We start from the raw sequence: 21,398 nt of genomic DNA, 5'->3' as shown, positions 1-21,398 counted from the left end.
ACAGCAGCATTCTTAGAAAAATATTGATATGTTGTATCTAAGATCGTTCGATCTATTTATTTAATTTATATTATATATTATTATATTTTATTTTAATTCCACTATTGACCATGAAAAATAACAATACAGGGAAATTTTCAGTTAACCCCATTAAAAACTCCATTGGGGTTCTACTTCAGAGAAATAAGTTAAGCATCACTTATTTGGTAAACGAGTATATTTTTACTTATCAAAGTTTAACTGAATTTGTATTTTTTTTTTAATTTTACGGAAAATTGTATTTGTCAAATTTATTTCAAGAACATATTTTTTGAACCAAAAACTTGAAGTGAAACACTAAATTGAATAGTACAAGTACTAAAGTGCGTGTCAAAATTTAAATACAGTATGGCTGAGCGTGTTAAGAGGGGAAATATATATGAATGATTAAAATCAGAAAATACAACAGTGAGGGTGCAATATTAATGATAAGAACAAGCGTCAAATTAGTATTGTGTTGAACTTTATAAATCTGACTTGCATGATAACGTAAGTTGTAATATATATTGGTTGCTTCTTGGGGACAAAGTACCGATATTTGCAATGTACATTGCGTCATTCAGAATAGCGTAGTCCGTGAGGCATAGAGTGGTAACCCAGAGGTCATGGGTTCGGGCCCCCGCAGCATACTCGAATTTTTATTTATAAAAAGGCGCTATTATAAAGAACGACCCTTAGCTACAAAGTAGTATCTATCGATTGTAAATTATTATATACATAATAATTTATAATTAATTATATAGATATCACCGATACTCTGATGGTTAATATTTACTAGTAGGTATTTTTTTGTCTGATTGATTTACACCGTTATAACGCATTGCGCTTACGCATTAAAATAAAAGTAAAATAACAATTATTATACATTGAAGTTATACATTATTAATAGCTAAAAATAATAATATTTTTATTTTTGTTATTTTTTGCAGTAGTGTAGGGGATGCTGTATAATTCTCTGTTAAACAAAAGCACTTTAATATCAAGCATTCAAGAGAAATCGGCGTATTGGAACACACAAGAACTAAACGTAAGAAATGAACACGACATACTTCCGAAAACCATAAAAATAAATCACTGTAACCGAAACTTTTATAAGCATTTGTTACAACTAAGTTTAGGTATATATGTATCTTACAGGCGCGTACGGTGAGATACATTAGACTTGATCAGCTTCGAGCGCTTCCGAATATTGTCGGCAAACGGACCGAAGTCAAAGGAACCGAAATCGGAGCTGCTCGTTCGAGCGCGAGCGGTGAGATACTTCCCCTTTCGTTCTCTCGCGTGTTAAGTGACGAGAGTGAAAAAGATAATGATATGGTTTTTCGCAAACTAAGATAGAACGAGTAACTCGGTTCAATTTCAGTATGCGCGTAGGCGGCTTATGGTCAACACGCATGACGAGCGCAGCATCGTGATTACGTGGTCAAGTTATAATAAAACATGCTTATCGGGGATTTCAACAGACTCTTACTGACATATTTTATTATTTTAGGGCACCAAAAAGGATTAATTATATTTTTGATAGTATATTCTTCTAACAGATATCGTTATTATATTTTTTTTCATATAAAATTAAATAATTAAAAAATAATTAGTGGTACTTGATTTTGTTAAAAATCGTTTCGAATATCCTTATGTATTTTCCTAGATCGGTTTATATAAATGTCACACCATAACGAATTCTTATTTAGAATCGATGGCGAAAAATTCTAGGGTAGTCACAGATGTGGCAAGCTTTTATAATTATCAGTAGCGTAATTTTAATAATATGACAATTTAAAAATTGCGATTATTTGGCACAGTTTTCGATCGCGCGCAAATATTCCAGCTGTACGTGACAGCAGCCGCCGTCCGGACGGCATATGAAATTTGTGGCAGTGTGGCCGCTACTCGGAAGTCGGCGACCTCGGCCGACTTCAGTTGAACTTCGGTTCGGACAACCTCCAGAGAGTGTAGTTCAAGCATTAGTCTTTTACTGCAAGGACTATTCTATAGAAGATTTTTTGGTTAACCTGGAGTCGCCTGAATTACGTTTATATCCGATCCAAAAATATTTACGGTTCAAGCGCAAGCATTGAAAGAGTACTATGTATGTATAGAGAGATATAATTTTATGTATCGCTATATAGATACATTTTTATTGGTTGCAAATTGTATTGGTCTATGAACAAAGTTAACGATAAAATTATTTCATAATGTTATCATATCATCACTTTCTCTAGTATATGTACAAATACTGCTGACCTCAGCATTCACTTTAGTTGGCAATTCATCTTCGTTGTTATAGACATTTATTCGTTCAGTAGAAAATCTAAAAGCTGAATAATCTCACATTCGTCAAATACGGTCGATCCTACGCAAAATACGAAAAAATAAAACATAAAAAAGGGAAAGTAGGGACAACCGTTTTGAGGACCGCTGACGTGGCTCCGCTTAATTCCGCCCTTTTGTCCATTAAGGGTCGGCGCCGATTCGCCTTCGGGTCGAATATTTATAGAAAACAAAATACATCGCCAGTTGCTTGCGCTCCAATGAAGCATGTCGAGTTACATGAAAGGATTTCACGCTTGTTCGGCCCTTGTGTTTTGCTTGTGAGCTTAAAATTTTCCTGAATGTCCGTGTTTTCCAAATAACAATGAACCCAAACAATTTCTGCAACTAATAGTGTAATTTGCAGGTGATACAAAAACTGATTCAATTTTAGTAAAGGATTTGTTAAAATTTGTTTCGGATATCATTGAAAAGTTCAAATTAATGACATAAAATACGTAATACAAGGCATGGATAATGTGGAGTAATCATAAACTATAATATTATCTAACATTATGCGATACATTGATCAGTAGGTCACATAATTGTAAGAAGGTAGCGAGTTATTGCTAGATAAAGACATCCAATTATTTATAATAAGTCGATAGAACTAACGCATTAACGAAAAGTTATCTGGTTTGAGTTAGAGGACAGTCACTAAAAAACAAATGCAATGAAGACGTCCGTCTACTGGATGTTTTCAAAGGCTGTATAGTCAATGCTGATGTTGTTAGAAAGCGATTCAATTTCGAAAACTCGCCTTTGGTGTATCTGATTTCCATCTGATTGAAAAGTCCAAATTAATGACGCAGAAATTTTCATTTCAAAGAAGTTCGGGTCCATGTTCAAAGTCGTAATCCCAAACCCTTTCACTGTGAAACTATTCAAAATGATCCTATAAATAGTCCGTATGTATTTCATATTAAATACGTGGAAGTAGAACGTGGAATAAATCTCAAGTTGAGTAGCATGTCAATGCATGTAGTTATTCACCGAATGACCTTGTTTTATATAGACATGTACAACTTCATTAATATTTATGCATATATTAAAATTAAATTATACAATTTCAGCGAATGATTATAATATGTTCTGATTTTGGATAATGTATGTAGGTATTCCCCAATGTGCTCAGTATATCTATTATAATGTTCTATTAAAATATATAAAGTATGTCAGCACATTCATTATATAATACTGTATTATTGTATAACTATACCTAACGATGCATTATAAACCATCTTTTGCGTTAAAAAAATAGATAACGTGTTAATAGTGTCGCTATTGTATTGTTTATGACTTTCAGCTGAGAAACTTACTCTTATTTTTAAACTGAATCAATTTTTGTTGTTGTTGAATACATACTAGATATTATCTATGAACTAAAGAAGCTCAATACCTAATACGTACATCTAGCTCGATTTCATTTAATCATCACGATATTCATCCATGAGATTAGGAAAATCTAGGTAAATCGATTAGAATTATAATTATATAATAACCACTAATTCCGATCTCACAGACACGATAGAAATAAAAAAACATAAAGTTCCATATGAGATTCGAATCCTAAAATATGAACACCAGAGGTGTAACACATTTTAAACTAAATTAAATTTGTAATTCCAATAGGCAGTAATTCCATAAGGCTCAAGATTTTTAGTCCACAAGTTACCTAGTTGGGTTTTAGCTTCTGACACTGGGCCCGACCTCCTACTTAGGCTGTCGTACGAAGAAAATACTATTTTTTTAATTCACTTAAATATAGAGATTTTAAGAATATTTTATAGAAACTTTTCATAAAAAAATCACAATATGTTATCCTAAGAAAAACAAAACACAAGATGGTTGGGTAATTCCTAATCCCACTAGTTGCGAAGTGATCCGATTGTAAAATAAGACTCTGCTGAAGTTCATCGTCAATTTAATTTTGTTTATAGCAATGAAATGTAGCACAAATTAGTAACGCTCTTTACCATCCATTGTCACTGATTAACTCGTTAAAAAAAAATATTTTAATGCACGTTTAACAAAAGATGAAATATGATTAATGCTAAGAAGTGTTGAAAAAAAAGTGCCGTAGAAAAGAGCAGGCGCGGAATTTCTATTACGTTTGAGGTAGAAAATATGTTATAAATAAATATTGCTAAAAATACTGTAAGAAATATTTAAAGAACTTTGTATATTCCATTTAATGTAATACATTTTTGTTTAATAGATTTTATAGATTTTATATTAATACAAATATTAAAAAAACTATTTTAATGATAGTTAATACAATAGCTTCGAGGTCAAATGAGTTTGCAGTCAAAATAGACGCCAAATAGCAGTTTATTTTATTAGGTATATATTACATATGAAAACGTAGCTGCCGCTAGTGGAATCGAAATAGCTGGTCTTAAAAGTCAGAGAGTCTTCGCCGGTGTGTCGGTTGTGATATTGTGAAGATGTTGAACTATCCGCTGATGTACCTCGTGCTGGGAATCTTTTAGGTTGAGTTTCATGAGCGTCTTTCTCCATCTGTCGTCTGGTGAGTCTCGTATCTTTTATACTGATGATTCGATATAGTTCTTGCGAATCACAGATGAGGATATTGATGAGCCAATTGCATCGCTTATTGCACATACGCATGAAATATGTTTATGCCCATAAAAGTGAAATTGTAAGTTGGGCACTTTTGGCAATCGTTAACAAGGGGTAGAAATAACAATAGTCCTTCTGCGCAGGATAGAACGCATTGTTTTCACACAAAATGGTAGTTTTTTCGGTCTTTATGTGTGATTACGAGGAATAAACGTATCTAGATGGATATGCTAACAGGTGGTCCAGTTATAAACGCAATTGTTAAGTATCATATGTATGTGGCTATCTTGTCCCTTTATTGAAGGCTCATGCGTCTACTAATTGTTATTTTTAGGCTTTTTTGATCTAATCCCATAATAATGCGTGTTTCAATCACGTCTGTTACCACTGTCAGGATGTTGTCAATACAATTATTTTGTATTTTATATTTAAAAGACACCGATCGTTCATTTGTTTAGTAATCCGTCTGAATCTCCGATCGTCACGTACATCAGCATAATTAATACACTTTTTCGGTGCCAGCACTAAAATCGCAAATACTAATAACGCTTTTAAAAATATTCTGTAACAGATATTTTCCACGGTCGAGTAGTTCAGAAAATTCTCATACATCATAATCAATTGTTTTTTTTAATCTGTTTGATTTAATAAATATATAATATAATACAGGGACGTACTATTTGGGTGCCCGTTACTTTATGTGTGAGCGAATCAAAGGGAAGATATCTCACCACACGCGCCTGATTCGTCCCCCAACTACACGCCCCCAAACAGCACGTTCACGATTTACCGTATTATTGGTGAGTCTACAATATATATTATAGACTGTTGATCATATATATTGTATATATTATATATAGTGAATAATATTAAACTTCGAGTGTATTTTTTTCAATTTAATTTTAACCTTGTTAACAATATGATTATCACCTTGTACATACATACATATGTATGTGTGTATGTATTATTCATTCGTTTGTTGAAACGTTGCGCTATTTTGGTTGACACTCGTTTATTATACACGAAGTAAGCCTCGGTGTTTGCTTTTTAATCCTCTTACGGGGATAACATCCAGTTTACCAACACCTACGACTACATAATAAACCTTAATAAGCAGATTTGATAAGCCCGGTAAAATTAATTGAAACCTACAAAATGCCTGAAATAATTATTTAGGCGAATTCGTAAGTACGTTGCCTAAAGATCGAATTCAATTTTCAAGTGGGAATAGATTCTGGGTGTATAGGCACGTGTCTATACACATAATTCTACTACTACGCAACACTTTTCAATACGATCCCGACCGTTGTTAGGCCATTCGGACATTGATTGGTGTGTATGTAGGATGGTACATTAGTTATCTAGGGCCAGGACACGTTGCTAAACGACCCTAAATACCTAGGGTGATCAATATTCAAAGACAACCCCTCCGCCTTATCTAATATATCGAATGCCTATAAATATATATAATACACCTTACACATATTAGCTTGTTCTCAAAATCCAAAGCCGATTTTAATCAGATTAAATTGTTTGTTTATTTGTGTAGTATTCAATATGGATAATTTATATTTTCTTTTGAATAGTTCAAATTTCAGAGCAACGAGGTAGTCAAAGTATTTTTAAATACGTAAAGTACGCCTCTCAAGGGGAGGTATAAATAAATTATCAGAACGATGTAAATCACTTCTCAACTATAAATAGTTAGCACTAATTGATTGGAATATTTTTTAATATACTATTTAAAAATTTGTATTTAATTAAACGATTTTTCTGAAAAAATAAGATAGAGAAGAAAATATGTATAGAAAATTAGGAATGTAAAATTTCATAATTTGCTACTTCTTTGTGATAATTAAACGAACGGATTAGTTGCTTCTTAATAAAGGGTTTATATCTGTATGTACTATACTACATAGTATATAGTGTATGTCTCGCTCGAGTTTTATGATTAAAATTAATTTCTGTCACATTTTGACAAGACGTTTGTTTAATTTGGAGTAATTTGATTAGGCGATAAGGCAGCGCGCTCTGAATCGTTCGTCGGCGAATTTGTTAATTAATTTCGCAATTTCTTTTGTGATGTTGCGCAAGGCTCGAATATGATATTCTCGCCTAGTGCTCCAACAATATAAGACTCTCTAAAACCGCTAATTAACTGATACGAACGAGAATTACAGAGAAAATTATTATTGAACGCACGCAGTTGCCTACTCTTTGAGGAAATAGTATCAGAATTAATTCTAAGTTAATTATGCTATTTTTTTAATCGAGAACATGACTTTTTTTATCTACTTATATTAAAATACTAATGACCAATAAATAATTATTACAGTTGTTTTCATTGAATTAAAGCTGACTGCTTTGCAATGGTAACATTTAATTTAGCTATTAAGTGTAATTTATTAACTAGATATTTGTTCTTATATTATATATTAATGAGGTAAATACTATAATATATATTTTTTTACTTTTAGTATTAATCGAATATTCAAGCAAATATTCAAGCTTATTACATTTCATACCCTTGAATGTAAATCGTGTAACTGAGGTTTGTTTCTTAGAAAGTACATTTAATGCCTGCACTACACTCTCTGAGAGTTGGCCAAGGTTGGCCAAGGACGGATAATATAGTGGGTTACTTCGGTCGAGTTCGGTTCTGCCCGCTCTAAAATCTCTCGGAAGTTGTCCGAGGCTACTGAGAACGGGAGGTAAAGTGGGAGTAATTCAGTCGACTTGGCCAGCTTCGCGCATTGTCGGCAAACAGACCGAAGTTAAAGGATCCGAAGTCGGAGCTGCTCTTTCGAGCGCGAGCGGTAAGATACTTCCCCTTTCGCTGTCTCGCGTGTTAAGTGACGAGAGTGAGAGAGATAATGATATGGTGTTTCGCAAACTGAGATAGAACGAGTAGCTCGCTTCAATTTCAGTATGCGCGTAGGCGTCCTATGGTTAGCACGCATGTCGAGCGCTGCATCGTGGTCACATGGTCAAGCTATAATATCACATGCTTATCGGGGACTTCAACAGACTCTTACTGACATCTTTGAATATTTTAGGGCACCAAAAGGGATTAATTATATTTTTGATAGTATATTCTTCCAAAAGATATCATTATTATATTTTTTTCATATAAAATTAAATATTTAAAAAATAATTAGTGGTACTTGATTTTGTTAAAAAAAAATCGTTTCGAATATGCTTATGTATCGGCTTATATAAATGTCACACCATAACGAATGCTTATTTAAAATCGATGGCGACGAATTCTAGGATAGTCACAGATGTGGTGTTCGTATTCTGAAGTATAATTTTTATGCCTTATGGCATTTTGCAAAAGCCGACAAAGATTTTGCGTAAATTGAATATTTACGACCGAAAAGTTTTCACTGATATTGTATTGGTGAGTGACCACACAAACTTAATAAAATGACAATTTAAAAATTGCGATTATTTGGTACATTTTTCAATCGCGCGCAAATATGCCAGCTGTACGTGACAGAAGCCGCCGTCCGGACGTCATATAAAATTTGTGGCAATGTGGTCGCTTACTCGAAGTCGTAGGTCTCGGCCGACTTCAGTTGTAGAGTACGCTCGGGATAAGGATTCCGGTTTGCTATTGTGTGCGTGAGCTGTGTGGCTCAAAACAATTTCGCTCAGAATATTTAATTTTTTTATTTTAAAAGAAAATAATGTTTATTTAACATACATACATCTGAGCTAAGTTGGAAATTTCAACGGACAATTAAAAATATATTATGCAATCGAAGAAACTAGACATTGATGTCATTAATTAAATATTTGCAAAATTCAAAATCTTTCACTAGTGAAAAAAAATAATTAAGTCTTTAGCTATTCTTCAAAAGCAAAAAGATATAAAATGGGGAAAGAAATTATTCGCAGATTGTTTAATGGCTCGACGACTCTATTAAATCATTAGAATCCATTGAATAAATTAAAAAATTATCATTGGCGCAACGATAAGAATAATAACTTTTTTAAGCCTTACAGAGAATAGTGTAAAAAAACCATCAACGTGAGGATTAATGGAAAAATATTTAAAATATTTTTATCCACGGGTAAGAGAACGAATAACTTACAGTGTATATTTGAAGCCTTGATATCAATTAACCCAGATGTGCCCAAGAAATTTTGTTCTCTTAAAATTTCATTTATAAATAAAAAACAATGGCACGAGTTTAGTGACCTACCCATGGAACAGTGGGCATATCTGGGTTTAAAACCAATATCAACACAAAATTATTTAAAATAAATAAATCACTAGAGAAGATCGAACTTCTGTGCCACACTGCACTTTAATGACGAATACCAGCGTTGACGAATCAGCAACTGTCCTTAAAAGAGAAAGCGAGACAACGAAGTACACGCTACATCGCTTCTCCCTCTCATATACATGTACACGCACACAATAACAAACTGGCATCCTTATCCCGAGCGTACTCTAACTTCGGTTCGGACAACTTCCAGAGAGTGTAGTACAGGCATAAGACTTTTTACTAAGCTATAATAGCGTTTAAGTTAAAAATTACAATATATGAAGGTTATTAGTAAAATATCAAAAAAATGTGTTACCTAGCAAAATAAATTACTGCATGTTTTTTAAAAACCATCTCGATTCAATATTTCTTGATATATTATTTATATAAAATTACAGTATTTATAAAAAAATTGTACACGTAACTTAACAAATTAAGTCTCTTTATTATTCAAAGAAAAAAATAGCATTTATAAGTAAATTATCTTAAATTTTTACACTACGTTTTTAATTGTATTTCGACATTTGATATCTGAAAATGGCATTTAGTAAAATATTAAAAAAAAAACTACTAATAAATTACAGCTTATGAGTCTAAAAAGTTAGAGGATTCTGTGTACATTTTTACTTTAGTTCTTTAAAATAAATTAATAATTAAAATATTCACTATGTCAGAAATTTTGTATTTTCGACGACCAATTACTTTCATCATATTAATTACTAAATACAGGAATGTTAATAAAACATTACAATGGCAAATTATTTTGTTTAAGATAAATAGCTGTTTATTAGCAAAAAACCCAAATTATTTATCTCGATAGTTTCATTACGAAAATTAAAATAACCAAAATGTATCTCAAATTCTATTATATATTTACAACTGTATAAATTCTAAAAAGCTTCCGACTTCTACTGGCAAGTTTTTGTAATGATTTTAATGATATACCAATATATTTCACCATTTATGTAAGTTTGTGATGTAATTTTTTATTATTTATCAAAAAACTATTTAAAAAATAGTTATAGCTACAATATTATAAATTTAAGCACAATAACATAAAATTAGGGAAAAAACTTTTTATGTATCGAATTATAATAATTTCGATCTCTCTGACACAACATTAAAAAGACAACATATTTATGTGGGATTTGATTTTAATATTTTTCGATTGCTATGAAATATAATTTGATGGGTTATAACCACAAAAAGCTATCTATAATAAGAACGTTTTTGATGTTTACAAATTTATATAAGCTTTTGAATAATTATAAGGTAAAAAAAAGTAGAAAACGTATCTATTTGTGTTACTAAACGATCGAGTTAATAGTTCATAGTTCTCGATAAGTGGTTCTAGTTTTGTTTTAATTTGAGAAATCATAAGTTATTATATATTATCTTGCAAAAATACTTACTGTCTAGCCACTTAGAGTCGTATTTCAGCGTCCTTTTAAAGTTGTATTTCCGCTCACTGGTATGCGGATCGAAGAGATCAGTCCGGAATATCACAGGATCTGCCTTTGTGAACTCGGCGTTGGTTCCGGAGTACAGGGCCGGTAATCCAGCGGGATTTCCGTGGGTCACCCACACGGCCGTCGAGTTGTCCATCGGGTCATAAGGACACTTCGCGATGCCGACGCCCACCCCCGGGACGTATTCGTGACGGGGTAGCTGGGTCAGATTCATCTGGAATATCAAGCGCGTGGCACATGACACATGACGTGCTTAACATGAGAATGTTCATAAACAAAAATAACTCACATATAAGACCCAATCTTTGGGTGAGTGCGCGTTGGTGCCGCAAATGTACAGACGGTGCCCGTCGCCCATCGGTTGTATAACCCTGATGTGATTTCTGCAGTCGAAATTCTCGGATTTTCCCTTCGAAACACATTGCGCCACGTTGCTCGGCTCCAACAGTAATGAGTCCCTCTGAAAATTTAGTACGGCATATATTAACGAAGTAGGATAGTAGGGCTAAGTAGCGAAACTTTAAGCTGTCTGTTCGCCGCAAGTTATGCATCGCCGTGCTTTTATAATTAGGGAAAAGTTTTTTAAACTTAAGAAATATAAAATAAGTTTTAAATTTAAGCACAAAATATTTTTAATTATGATGGAAGGACCGAATATTTATCATTTTTATATATTTAATAACATTTCTATTATACAATGACACTATTACAAAGCAATATTGTAATGTGGAAAACAGTAAAAAATATAAATTTTTATGGGAAATTGCATTTTTTGATACTATATAAATAAAAATATTTTTATATCAAAATCGCAGGCTTCTCTGACTTTTCCAAATATTTTAAATATTATGAAAAAAAATATTATTATAGTATTTCAATCAGTGACATAATTTAGAATGTAAAGTTGATTAATTCATTAAATAAATTACCCAATAATACAATGTTCGGTTTATATATTATAATATAATACGTATTATATTACAACTTAGTATGTATCAGTTAACGTTTGTAGCACTTTAAATTCATTATTGAATTACACAACAAAGAGTTTGCATACCATTAAAGCGATTCGTGTTTTTTAGTTGACGCGAAGCGAACGTGACAAGTGGAAAAACTAACAAAAGAGCTTTTCATTTGGTTTCGTGAAAAGCTTTAACCCGAGATAATCTCGGGGATATAAACGAGGCTTTAGACCATTTGCTGTCTTCGTCCCCTATGGTGTGTTAACACCACTTACAAAGGGCGTCAGGCAGAAAAACAACGTTGTGTATTATTCACAGCTTACTCGCATAGCTTTTTTATAGCACAAGATCCGACAACCATCCGAAGCATGTATAAATAATAACAAAAAGTATACGAATCCAAACATACACATTGTTGTAATTAATGATTTTCGCACCCTAACACTTAAGTTTTACCCGCAATTGTAGTAGCACAAATACAAAATTAATGCAGCACATTGGGGTTGTCCTTAAGAACCTTCACACAAGTTGTTCGTGTGAAAGGATGCATGTAAGTTGGGAAACTTTACAATCCCCAATGTGAAGGTGTTTGGGGACATTATCGTCCCTTACGCGCTCGTCCTTGGTTTCTAATACAATCGAGAAATGTGCGAAAGAGGCTTAGCAATCCCTTTTCCCTTCGTTGAGGTTCAGAAAAGGTCCCTGGACTCGTTAATGTTGTATCGAGCGGCTAGGAGGCTGTCTTATTGAAAATGCACAGCTTACGGCGTCCGGTCATCAAACCGGAATTGTTGAAATATTCAACGTTTACATACAATGGTCATGCGGGCTACATATTTTGCAGTTTTTGTGATTGTGGCTCTTTTATAAAATGTACGCGTACGCCTACCTCGCAGAAAAAGGGTGGAAAAGAAAAAAAACATGCGTAAATATAAATCAGGACTGAGAACGGAGAAAATATTGGGTTCTGGCCTTCGATCTCGTATGGGAAAATAAGGTTCCGGTCAAGAATTTGAATACAAAAAAATGTTTTTTATGTTATTATACCCGTATGTACAGTTTGCATGTATATAATATATTTATATATCATGTTGGTTTACCGGAAAAATACAAGCTGATATATCATATATTAATAATTTTATAGGAAAGTTATGTTCTATATCAGGATTTTTATTGATATAGAGAAAGAACATACAAACAATCATTAATCACTTACGATATTAATATTGTGTGAAGGTTTTCTGATTTTGTTAGTCACTAAAAATACTATTTGATTAAAATTATTATATGTATGTTTGATTGTTATATGGTGGTTACTTATAATTATTTTATTAATAAAACATAATTGTTTTATTAAAAAATATAATAAAAGTTTTTGTATGGTAAATAATATATTTTTAATTTATTTAACTAATGACCCTTATCACTGCTTTTGAATGTTTTAAATCGTATCGACAGTTATTTTGTACAGAATCGCAATAGTATATGTATGTAATGTATGTATATATTTCAGTTAAAAATATTATTACTATAATTATAAAAAAAGTATTTGTTGTATTTTTTAAAATAAGCTTAATCGAATATGCGTTCGGACAATTATTTTTAAATTATATGATTATTTGATACCATCAATATGTGTAGAAGAGTATCATTATAATACTGAAATAAATTAAAAAGCGTTAAAATATGCATATTAATATATGTTTAACAATATAGAAAGTAAATTTAAAAATATTCTCTAAAAAATATATTAAAAAACTTTATAAAACTAAAATATTTTTTTAATACACCATTTCAAAATTTTTTTCGAAGATGAAAATAGGAAACTAATACACCTTATTTGTTTCCACAGAAAACTCATATGCTTAAATTAAAAATTATTATTTTTAAATACTAAAATTTGTATATAATATGAGTACATATATTTTTTTATTTTTTCAATGAACATTTTAGAAATGAATAATTTGTATTTTGCTTAATCCATAATGAAAATTTAGCATATAAAATAAATGAGGCTTTAAGAAAATAAAAATTTATTTTCATAGAGCACTGAATAAAAAAAGAAGCACAATATCAAAAAAAAATAATAAGAACTTTGAATTTCAATTAAAATAATTTTGGAACGATTTATTTTTATAATATAAAAAGCATTGCTAAATTACAAAAATCAGCTAACTCACAATTAAATTGAGTTAAGATTTACATTGATATTCTAGTTTTTTGAAGTTTTTCAATAATAAATAAGAATTCTCATTTTCACGTCTCTATTTTCTCAAGAAATTTTGATAAATAAAAATGTAATTATAATAATAGTTTATTATTGTAGATATCAGAGAATTAGATGATCGTTAAATAGAACAATTTTCACTAAGATTATGGTTTGTTATAATGGACGCAATACATCAAAGAATCAGAACGGATCGATCTACTTCGATTGATAACAGAGCGTTGAATAAAGAAATTTGAGACTCCCGTGTTTATATCAGAACTGTAGAGAAAATTGACAATAACAGCTGTTGTTACTTTACATTTAAAATTTATGAGAATTAAATTCGCACACATGAGATTTAAGTTCGCCGGAAGGAAAATTTTATGGCGTTACTTTGTGGAAAGCCCCCATATACTTTTGCAATCTGTCGGTTTCTTCTTATCTGATTATTATTATAGTTCTTAGATTAACATAGAAAATATAAGGCCGATTAAAATCGTAAACACTTTTTTGCCATACAGATACTTCTAATAAAGCATGCAAATTTTCAAACGTCTGGGATGGACCCATCCTTTCTTACGCATCGGTATAAACAAATGAATCGGTTATATATAATTTAGAAAAATTAAAACAAATTTAAATGTTAAGAAAAAACAGCTTAATTTATATTCTCCAGAAATCAGCAAACTTCACGAGAAATGCGAGTTCTTAACACGCCAGCGACTTTTTAGTGAGTCACTTGTTATTTATCTTCACGGGTCTGTATCTCTTTCTAAAAATAAATATAAAATAATTGGTTTACTGATAAATGAGACAATTACAATAATATTTAATAATTAAAAAAATATAATTTCTAAATAATTCGTCAACTTTGTAAAAAAAATCAACAAATGACTCACCGGTGAGTCGCTGGCGTTTAAGTGGCGATTATCGAAAATTAGTTTTTGAGAATATTTTTAAAACAAATCTTATATTTTAAACCATGGACTATTCATGAATGGGTTAATAGTTATAATTAAGTCATACGCAAATGTTGCTATCCGAATACTTTTTTATTTCCACTGCTTTGTGTGAGAAAAGTTTACATTAATTAAAATTATTCTTTAATTCTAAAGACTGACTGTCGGTTATTATTTGATATTCAAGTTTCACATAATTTATATTATCTGAAAATTATTTAATGTTTTTTTTAAATAAGAGTGCAAATAATTACTGTATAATATTAATATTGTATATTACAATAATAAAATATTAGGTCCAAGCATGTGCTCCTTCTCAGGCAAAATATTGCACAAGCAATATTCCAAAATTATCTGTGATATAGAAAATCGTCATTATTTACGGGTACACAAAAACTTTTCTGACAAAATATTTTTATCTAATTCGGTTAATTTGCTCCTAAACCCAACACGAAAAAGTTAAAATTGACTATTCGTCTTGACCCACCTGTATATCTATACATATGTATATAGAATTCTTTTCTGAATTCGGGCTACGCACGCAGCAGCACCACTGAAAGTTCCCAGTGGACAATATATATTTATATCTTAGGACTAATTGTCCGGAAACACCTTACACATCCAACTTGTGTAATTGGAATAGTTTTGTGCGGTTTGAAGTTGTGAGTCGCATATTTGAGCCAAAGGTATACACAAGGTGGCCGTAGGGTCAGTAGGAGCTGAGGGTGGGTTTAGGGGTTGCAAACCCTTGAGTTTACACAACTGTGTGTCCGGTCAAATTACGCCCGATGGTGGGGGTCTGCGTGCGTAAGGGCTTTTCTTATTAAATCACGGTTAGTCGTGAAAATTAAACGGAAAACTACCAAAATCGTTTCTATGATAGATTGTTTAGATGTTGTAAAGTGAAAAATAATATATTACCTCGCAGCGCGACTGGCTAATGTCCGTCAGGTTCAGCCTTAGTAATCTATCCCTGAAACAAAAAAAATATACATTTATATAACGATTGACATATAATTGCATGTATTTATAAAATAAACATAAGGGATTGTTTTTCAAACGTCGTGATGAATTTTATCGCTTGGGTGGAATAATAATTATCACAAAATCATATTTTATATATTTATTTTACAGTGAAAGTTTTTTGTTTGATGAAAAAATATAGACAGGTATAAATCTGCGTTGTTCGCTGTTCCGCGAAATTCGTGATCAGAATGCTTTTAGACTTGATGTTGACTTTACTCAGGGCCATTACCTTACCCTTTGTGTTCTTAAGAAAAGCGTTAAGTGAGAATTTTTTTGATAATCGCGAATCTTGAAAGAAATCTGTTTTAATTTTTTTTATATAAAAATATATTTTAATATATTTATTTATTAATTTATTAAATTAATATTGATTGGTTTATCTATTGCTAGCTTTTAAAGGCATTGTAATTAATATTGTTTAAAAATAATGTGTTTGGAAAGTACATTAATAAATATATGCTACATGTAATCTAAATAATAACTTTTTGTACACATAATTAGAAAAAAAGTTACGTTGCCTTATAAATTCATAGTAAATCATTATGTAACGAAATCCATTTACTCTAGAGATTATTTTACTGTTTATTTTCGATATAATAAATAAATTTCATCTTTTTTCTTATACATTATTTCTTGTATGTATAAGAAAGGCTCGTATTTTTCGGGTCAGAATTTTAATATGGTTTTGGTCAGAATTTATATTGCATGGGTCAGAATTTATATTAAACGGGCAGAATAAATATTATATTGTCATAATTTATATTAATTGATCAGAATTGAAATCGGATCGGTCAGAATTAATATTAAATGGTCAGATTCGATTTTTTCAGTTGTCAATAGTGTTATCGTTAAGATTGGTACAACTGTTCGACGGCGTCTGTCGTTTACATCTTGACAGTTCTGACGCGCCAACGCTGAATCAACAACACCAACTATTAGACCTTCACTAAGACCACCACTACGGTGAATGACAATCATTTTATAACATGGTTTTTATTTATTAATAATTACAAATTTATATAGGAAAAGGGAGGCGTCTCGCTACCGCTCGCGCCGACTTTCACTGTAGAACCAAACAACCTAACCTTATTTTTAATGATATTGTATTGATTTGTTGTCATTTCGGTATATATTGTAATTGTCCAGCATCATCCAATCTATGACTAACTATTCAAAAAGCGAAGACGCATATGTGATTACCACAATTGGAATGAGATAATAAAATAGATTAACATCAAGTTTCCTGCGTAAAATATGTGACTATGGCAGCAAGTAACTTTATTATGACCATGTGCTATTTTTATTCTGACCGTTTATTATTTTTATTCTGACCATTTTGCTAATAAAATTCTAACCGAAAATTGATTTTTATTCTGACCAAAATTTGATTTAAATTCTGACCATTTAATTACAAGTCTATAGAAAAGGCTAAAGGAACTTATATCAGAAATACATCAGTACATACATCTCAAACAACAGTAGTTTAGTTCAGATTCATTATTTGAGGTTGATTTTTACTTTTTTTATAAAGATATTATTGCCATGAAATGTGTCCCTTCTCCCCTCCCTCTCAAGAGGCCTGCCTAAGACCAACAATTTTTTTATATCTCAATTTTGTTTTAGGGTGAGATGGATAATTTAAATATAAAATATATTTTGCTATGAAATTATATAATATTAAATTTTATGAAACATACCGTTAATTGAGTAAAATTCTAATAGTTTTGTCATGTGAGTGTTTATAAATAAGTTTTTTGATAAACTGCAATTATGTATGTTTGTAGTATGGTTGTCAATTTAGATGTACAAGGGTCTGCTAGCAAAATAAAATCAAATGATAAACGGCGTTTGTTTATGATTCATGTGTTTTTGTTATACATTTTGTTGTTTATGTCAGGTCATGAATAAATAGAGGCAACAGAGGCTATACGAATGCAGTTCGCGGCCCACTATCGAAACGTCACAAGCGTCTAGCATAAAAGCTCTCAAAAGCGTCATTCGTCCTGCGCTTACAGACGCAGTAACATTTGCATAGAAGAACAGCACGTAGGATGCGGGGCAGAGCGTATAAAAACTACATTCACACATCGCGATAAATATTCAAATTCATTTTCGGACCGGTTGTGCAGAGGAAGGCGATATTCGCAAAATATGCGTCGTAAAACGGGGCGCGGGTCGCAGAGCAGATAAATTGAGTGATAAAAGAAACTCGCGGAAATTCAAAAGATAAAACCTTCAATTTATGTCGGATTTATGCGACGAAACAAACGGACGAATAAATACGCCATATCCATCTACATTTTCCTCAGTGGCGGAGCTTCCCATTTTTTTGAGTCTCTTGCAATTTTATTTTGTCTAAATAATATTGTTGAAAATAACAAAATTATTTATTGAAACGTATTTTAGGTACCTTTTTGTAGAAGGTTCAGTTATACAGCCACGTTAAGGTCACATCAACAAATGTATAATATATAACACAATTGCGTAACTTAATAGACCGTAATAAGCACTCTCGGTAAGCGCTCGTAATGTATAGAAAAAACTACCCTTTTGTGCATAAAGGATGCAATAGACAATGCGTCTGCCTGTAAAAAAACACCGATGTGATTTACCCCTTTGCATTAACGACCGTCGGAATGTGTTTGTCGTACAACTTTCACTTATTTAAAGTGTAAAAATATTTCGTTGGTCGAATATACAAGCAAAGCAATTGGTCAACCTATTTCTGTATTTTTTTTTGTGATTTTTCGGAGACGTCTTGAATCGATAATATTAAAGGTCTGACACATTATCACACAACATACGATCTTGCGATTTGAGACAAGAACACGAGACGATTGAGTGATTTGAGACGAGAACATCACAGACGAACTATCGATTCGAGACGAGAGGGAGAAACGATCAAGCGTATCGAGAGTAGCCAAACGGATTTAGACCGAAACACGAGAGACCGCAGCGGACAACACTTCTCCACCAGTGCTCAGATTACAACATATTTACAACTCATCAGTAATTGGAATCTCGAAGATAAAGTGCAGATCCTCTGCTGTGATACCAAAGCCTCGAATACAGATCGTATCAATGGTGCCTGTCTGATTTTGAAACAGGAATTGTTACTTTTTGCTTGCCGCCATCACATCCACGAGCTTGTTATGAAAAGTATGTTTGAAACTAAAATTTTGACAAATTTTGACAAATCCAGATATTCCACTTCTCAAAATGTTCAAAAAATTTGGAAAAACGTTAATTCCAATGAGATTCAAGCCTGCAAAAAAATCGTAAAAGCATGTGGCGACCACACATATAGGCACATTTAGAAGGGCGATTGTCTCATTGTTAATGACCGTGACCAAAAAACGTTCATTCATTAACAATGAGACAAACATCATGGCACAAGAGGGATTTCTTGTGAACACACAACGCGGGTCGTTAAGAGAATCCCTTTTGTGACAAAACAGTACGAACGCAATCAATCACCACAGTGAAAATCCTTTCCGAAGAATTCGAAAGTCTGGAGCCAAGCAAAAAACTTGCTTTTCGAAACACAACATCCGATTTCTCGAATTCTACGAAGCCACTGCAGCGATTGGCTAGGAGATCGATGCATTATCGCGATTGGCCAGCTAGCGTGCATCCCCTTAAAGGATATAAGTCCGGACTCCGACGAGGAAATGGCAGACGGTCAAGAGACGGTCCGAGATACAAGACGGCTGAGGCACGAGACAAGAGAGCCAAGATCTACCAGCAGCCATCCGGAGGAACCAGCCACGCGCCCTCACTGACAGACCTGAAGATCACACCTGACACTCGCTGCACGCGGCCACAGAGCCCTGAGACATAATCACCTGCACACCTTCATCGCGAGAAACGTTACGCCGTAACCAGCTCGTTGGATGGCGAGAACAATTTACTCTCTAAAAATATCACTACTCAGCTCTCAGTACAAATTAATCAAGTAAGACAAGTCAGTACTATAAGATGTGTGCTTGTTTATTGTGACATCCTATGTTAAGCCATAGATGCAATGTATTTCAGCAGTAAATGCTCCATACCAAGATCTGTCCTTAAAGTCGATAAAGGCATATGAAAATGTTGACAAAATTATTTCAAAATTAGCCTTAAAGAAGTTTAACCGGCATTTAATTCAGAAATAGCTGTCTTTTTACTATTTGAAGAGGAGGTTTATCAATAAACAAAAATGGTTACGAATTGAACAAAGAAAATATTTCGAGTTTTGGGCATCGATACATTCCGTCAAATGAAGAACTTAGCGGCTCATTGCATGAAGTAAACATAAATTATTCTTGACAGCTTAATAATAGCAGAAACAATCCTATCTAATCTAAATAGCAATTCATTGCATATATCTGTATGAAAAGGCAATATTTAGATAGAGACATTGAGATGAACTACGTTAGCTAAGAAACATTTGCAGTTTTATTGAAAATGCGTAGGTTGTTGAAATTATTTCGATTTAGAATATTTATTACAGTATTTTTTATACATCCATAGGGATTCTTCTACGTTGCGAGGTTTTGCTCCATGTATTATAGTTCCGCTACTGATTCTGCTACAAAGATTGATGATGGAAAAACCAAAGCTTAATTTTCAATAAAATCAGGTTCGGACCAGTTGGGCTTCTCCGGGGGCACATTCTGGGTGGGTTTCTGTGGGGTTGGTATTAAGAAGGAGCCCTCGTTCGGGGTCCGCGATCCGCGACAGAGCATTTAAAACCAATGGCGGGGAAAATGGGGGTGACGTCAGCGTCGGCACGTATAAAGGCGGGAATGTGGCGTCGAAATCTTTGCACAGTCTTATATGTATATAGTATTTCTTGGTTGGAGACTTCAATTTCCCACTAGGGCACGCGTACGAAAATAATAAGTTGTTCCCATTATATACGTAGGAATATATTAATATTTACATACATACATACAAAAAGTGTACATTGCAGATTGCTAATTTGCTGCTGATTAGTAAAATATTACTTTACTTTGTAAATACAATGTAAGCTAAACCAAATATTAGAACATTATTAGTGTATTTTTTATATAAATGTAGACAAAGACGCTTTATTAAAAAAATATACCACGTAATAAAATTAAATGTAACTCAATAGGATATATATTTAATAACAAAAGGTTATTGTTTTTCCCAGCAAAAAATTGGGAAATATATTAAAAAAATTAGAATAAAATTTTTTATCTTTGGTGTAATACAATATATTTAAAACAAGCTGTCGTTACCTCACGATAGCGAGTGTGCGAATACCGGACCCTCAACTTTTTGAGTTTTAAATATTATTTTTGGTTCGTTCTGATTTTTTTAAATTTAATGGTTCAAATTAGACATTAGTTATTTTGGTTATTAACTATTCCAGGTATGCAATCACATATTTATAATCATTGTAAAATGTTGTCTATTAGATAACATCCAAGAAACTACACATTTATAAGCTGTCCGTTGGCTGATATATTATATATAGCGTTCCCACTGCGACAGCGCTGATTTGATCGACATTAACTTTCAATCCTCATACATACTAAGGATATATTATACGTTCACGT

The 21,398-nt window shown here is 32.4% G+C and overlaps 1 protein-coding gene across 1 annotated transcript in view; it reads right to left on the bottom strand.

Annotated features, from left to right (window-relative positions):
* The window catches only part of LOC148239003 (semaphorin-2A-like), a 478,624-nt gene that overhangs the window by 5,710 nt on the left and 451,516 nt on the right, over positions 1–21,398 (bottom strand). The window contains exons 3-5 of the mRNA XM_088193180.1: positions 15,727–15,778; positions 10,965–11,135; positions 10,619–10,889 (exon numbers count right to left, since the gene is read on the bottom strand). Coding sequence (XP_088049306.1) covers positions 10,619–10,889; positions 10,965–11,135; positions 15,727–15,778 — 494 coding nt within the window. The remainder of the gene's footprint in view (positions 1–10,618; positions 10,890–10,964; positions 11,136–15,726; positions 15,779–21,398) is intronic.

Source organism: Plectrocnemia conspersa, unplaced genomic scaffold, assembly GCF_051122295.1.
Source record: "Plectrocnemia conspersa isolate PC_06_02 unplaced genomic scaffold, ASM5112229v1 ptg000001l, whole genome shotgun sequence".
Lineage (NCBI taxonomy): Eukaryota > Metazoa > Arthropoda > Insecta > Trichoptera > Polycentropodidae > Plectrocnemia > Plectrocnemia conspersa.
Note: the sequence above shows the minus strand (reverse complement) of the source record. Positions and strands in the feature narration are given on the sequence as shown.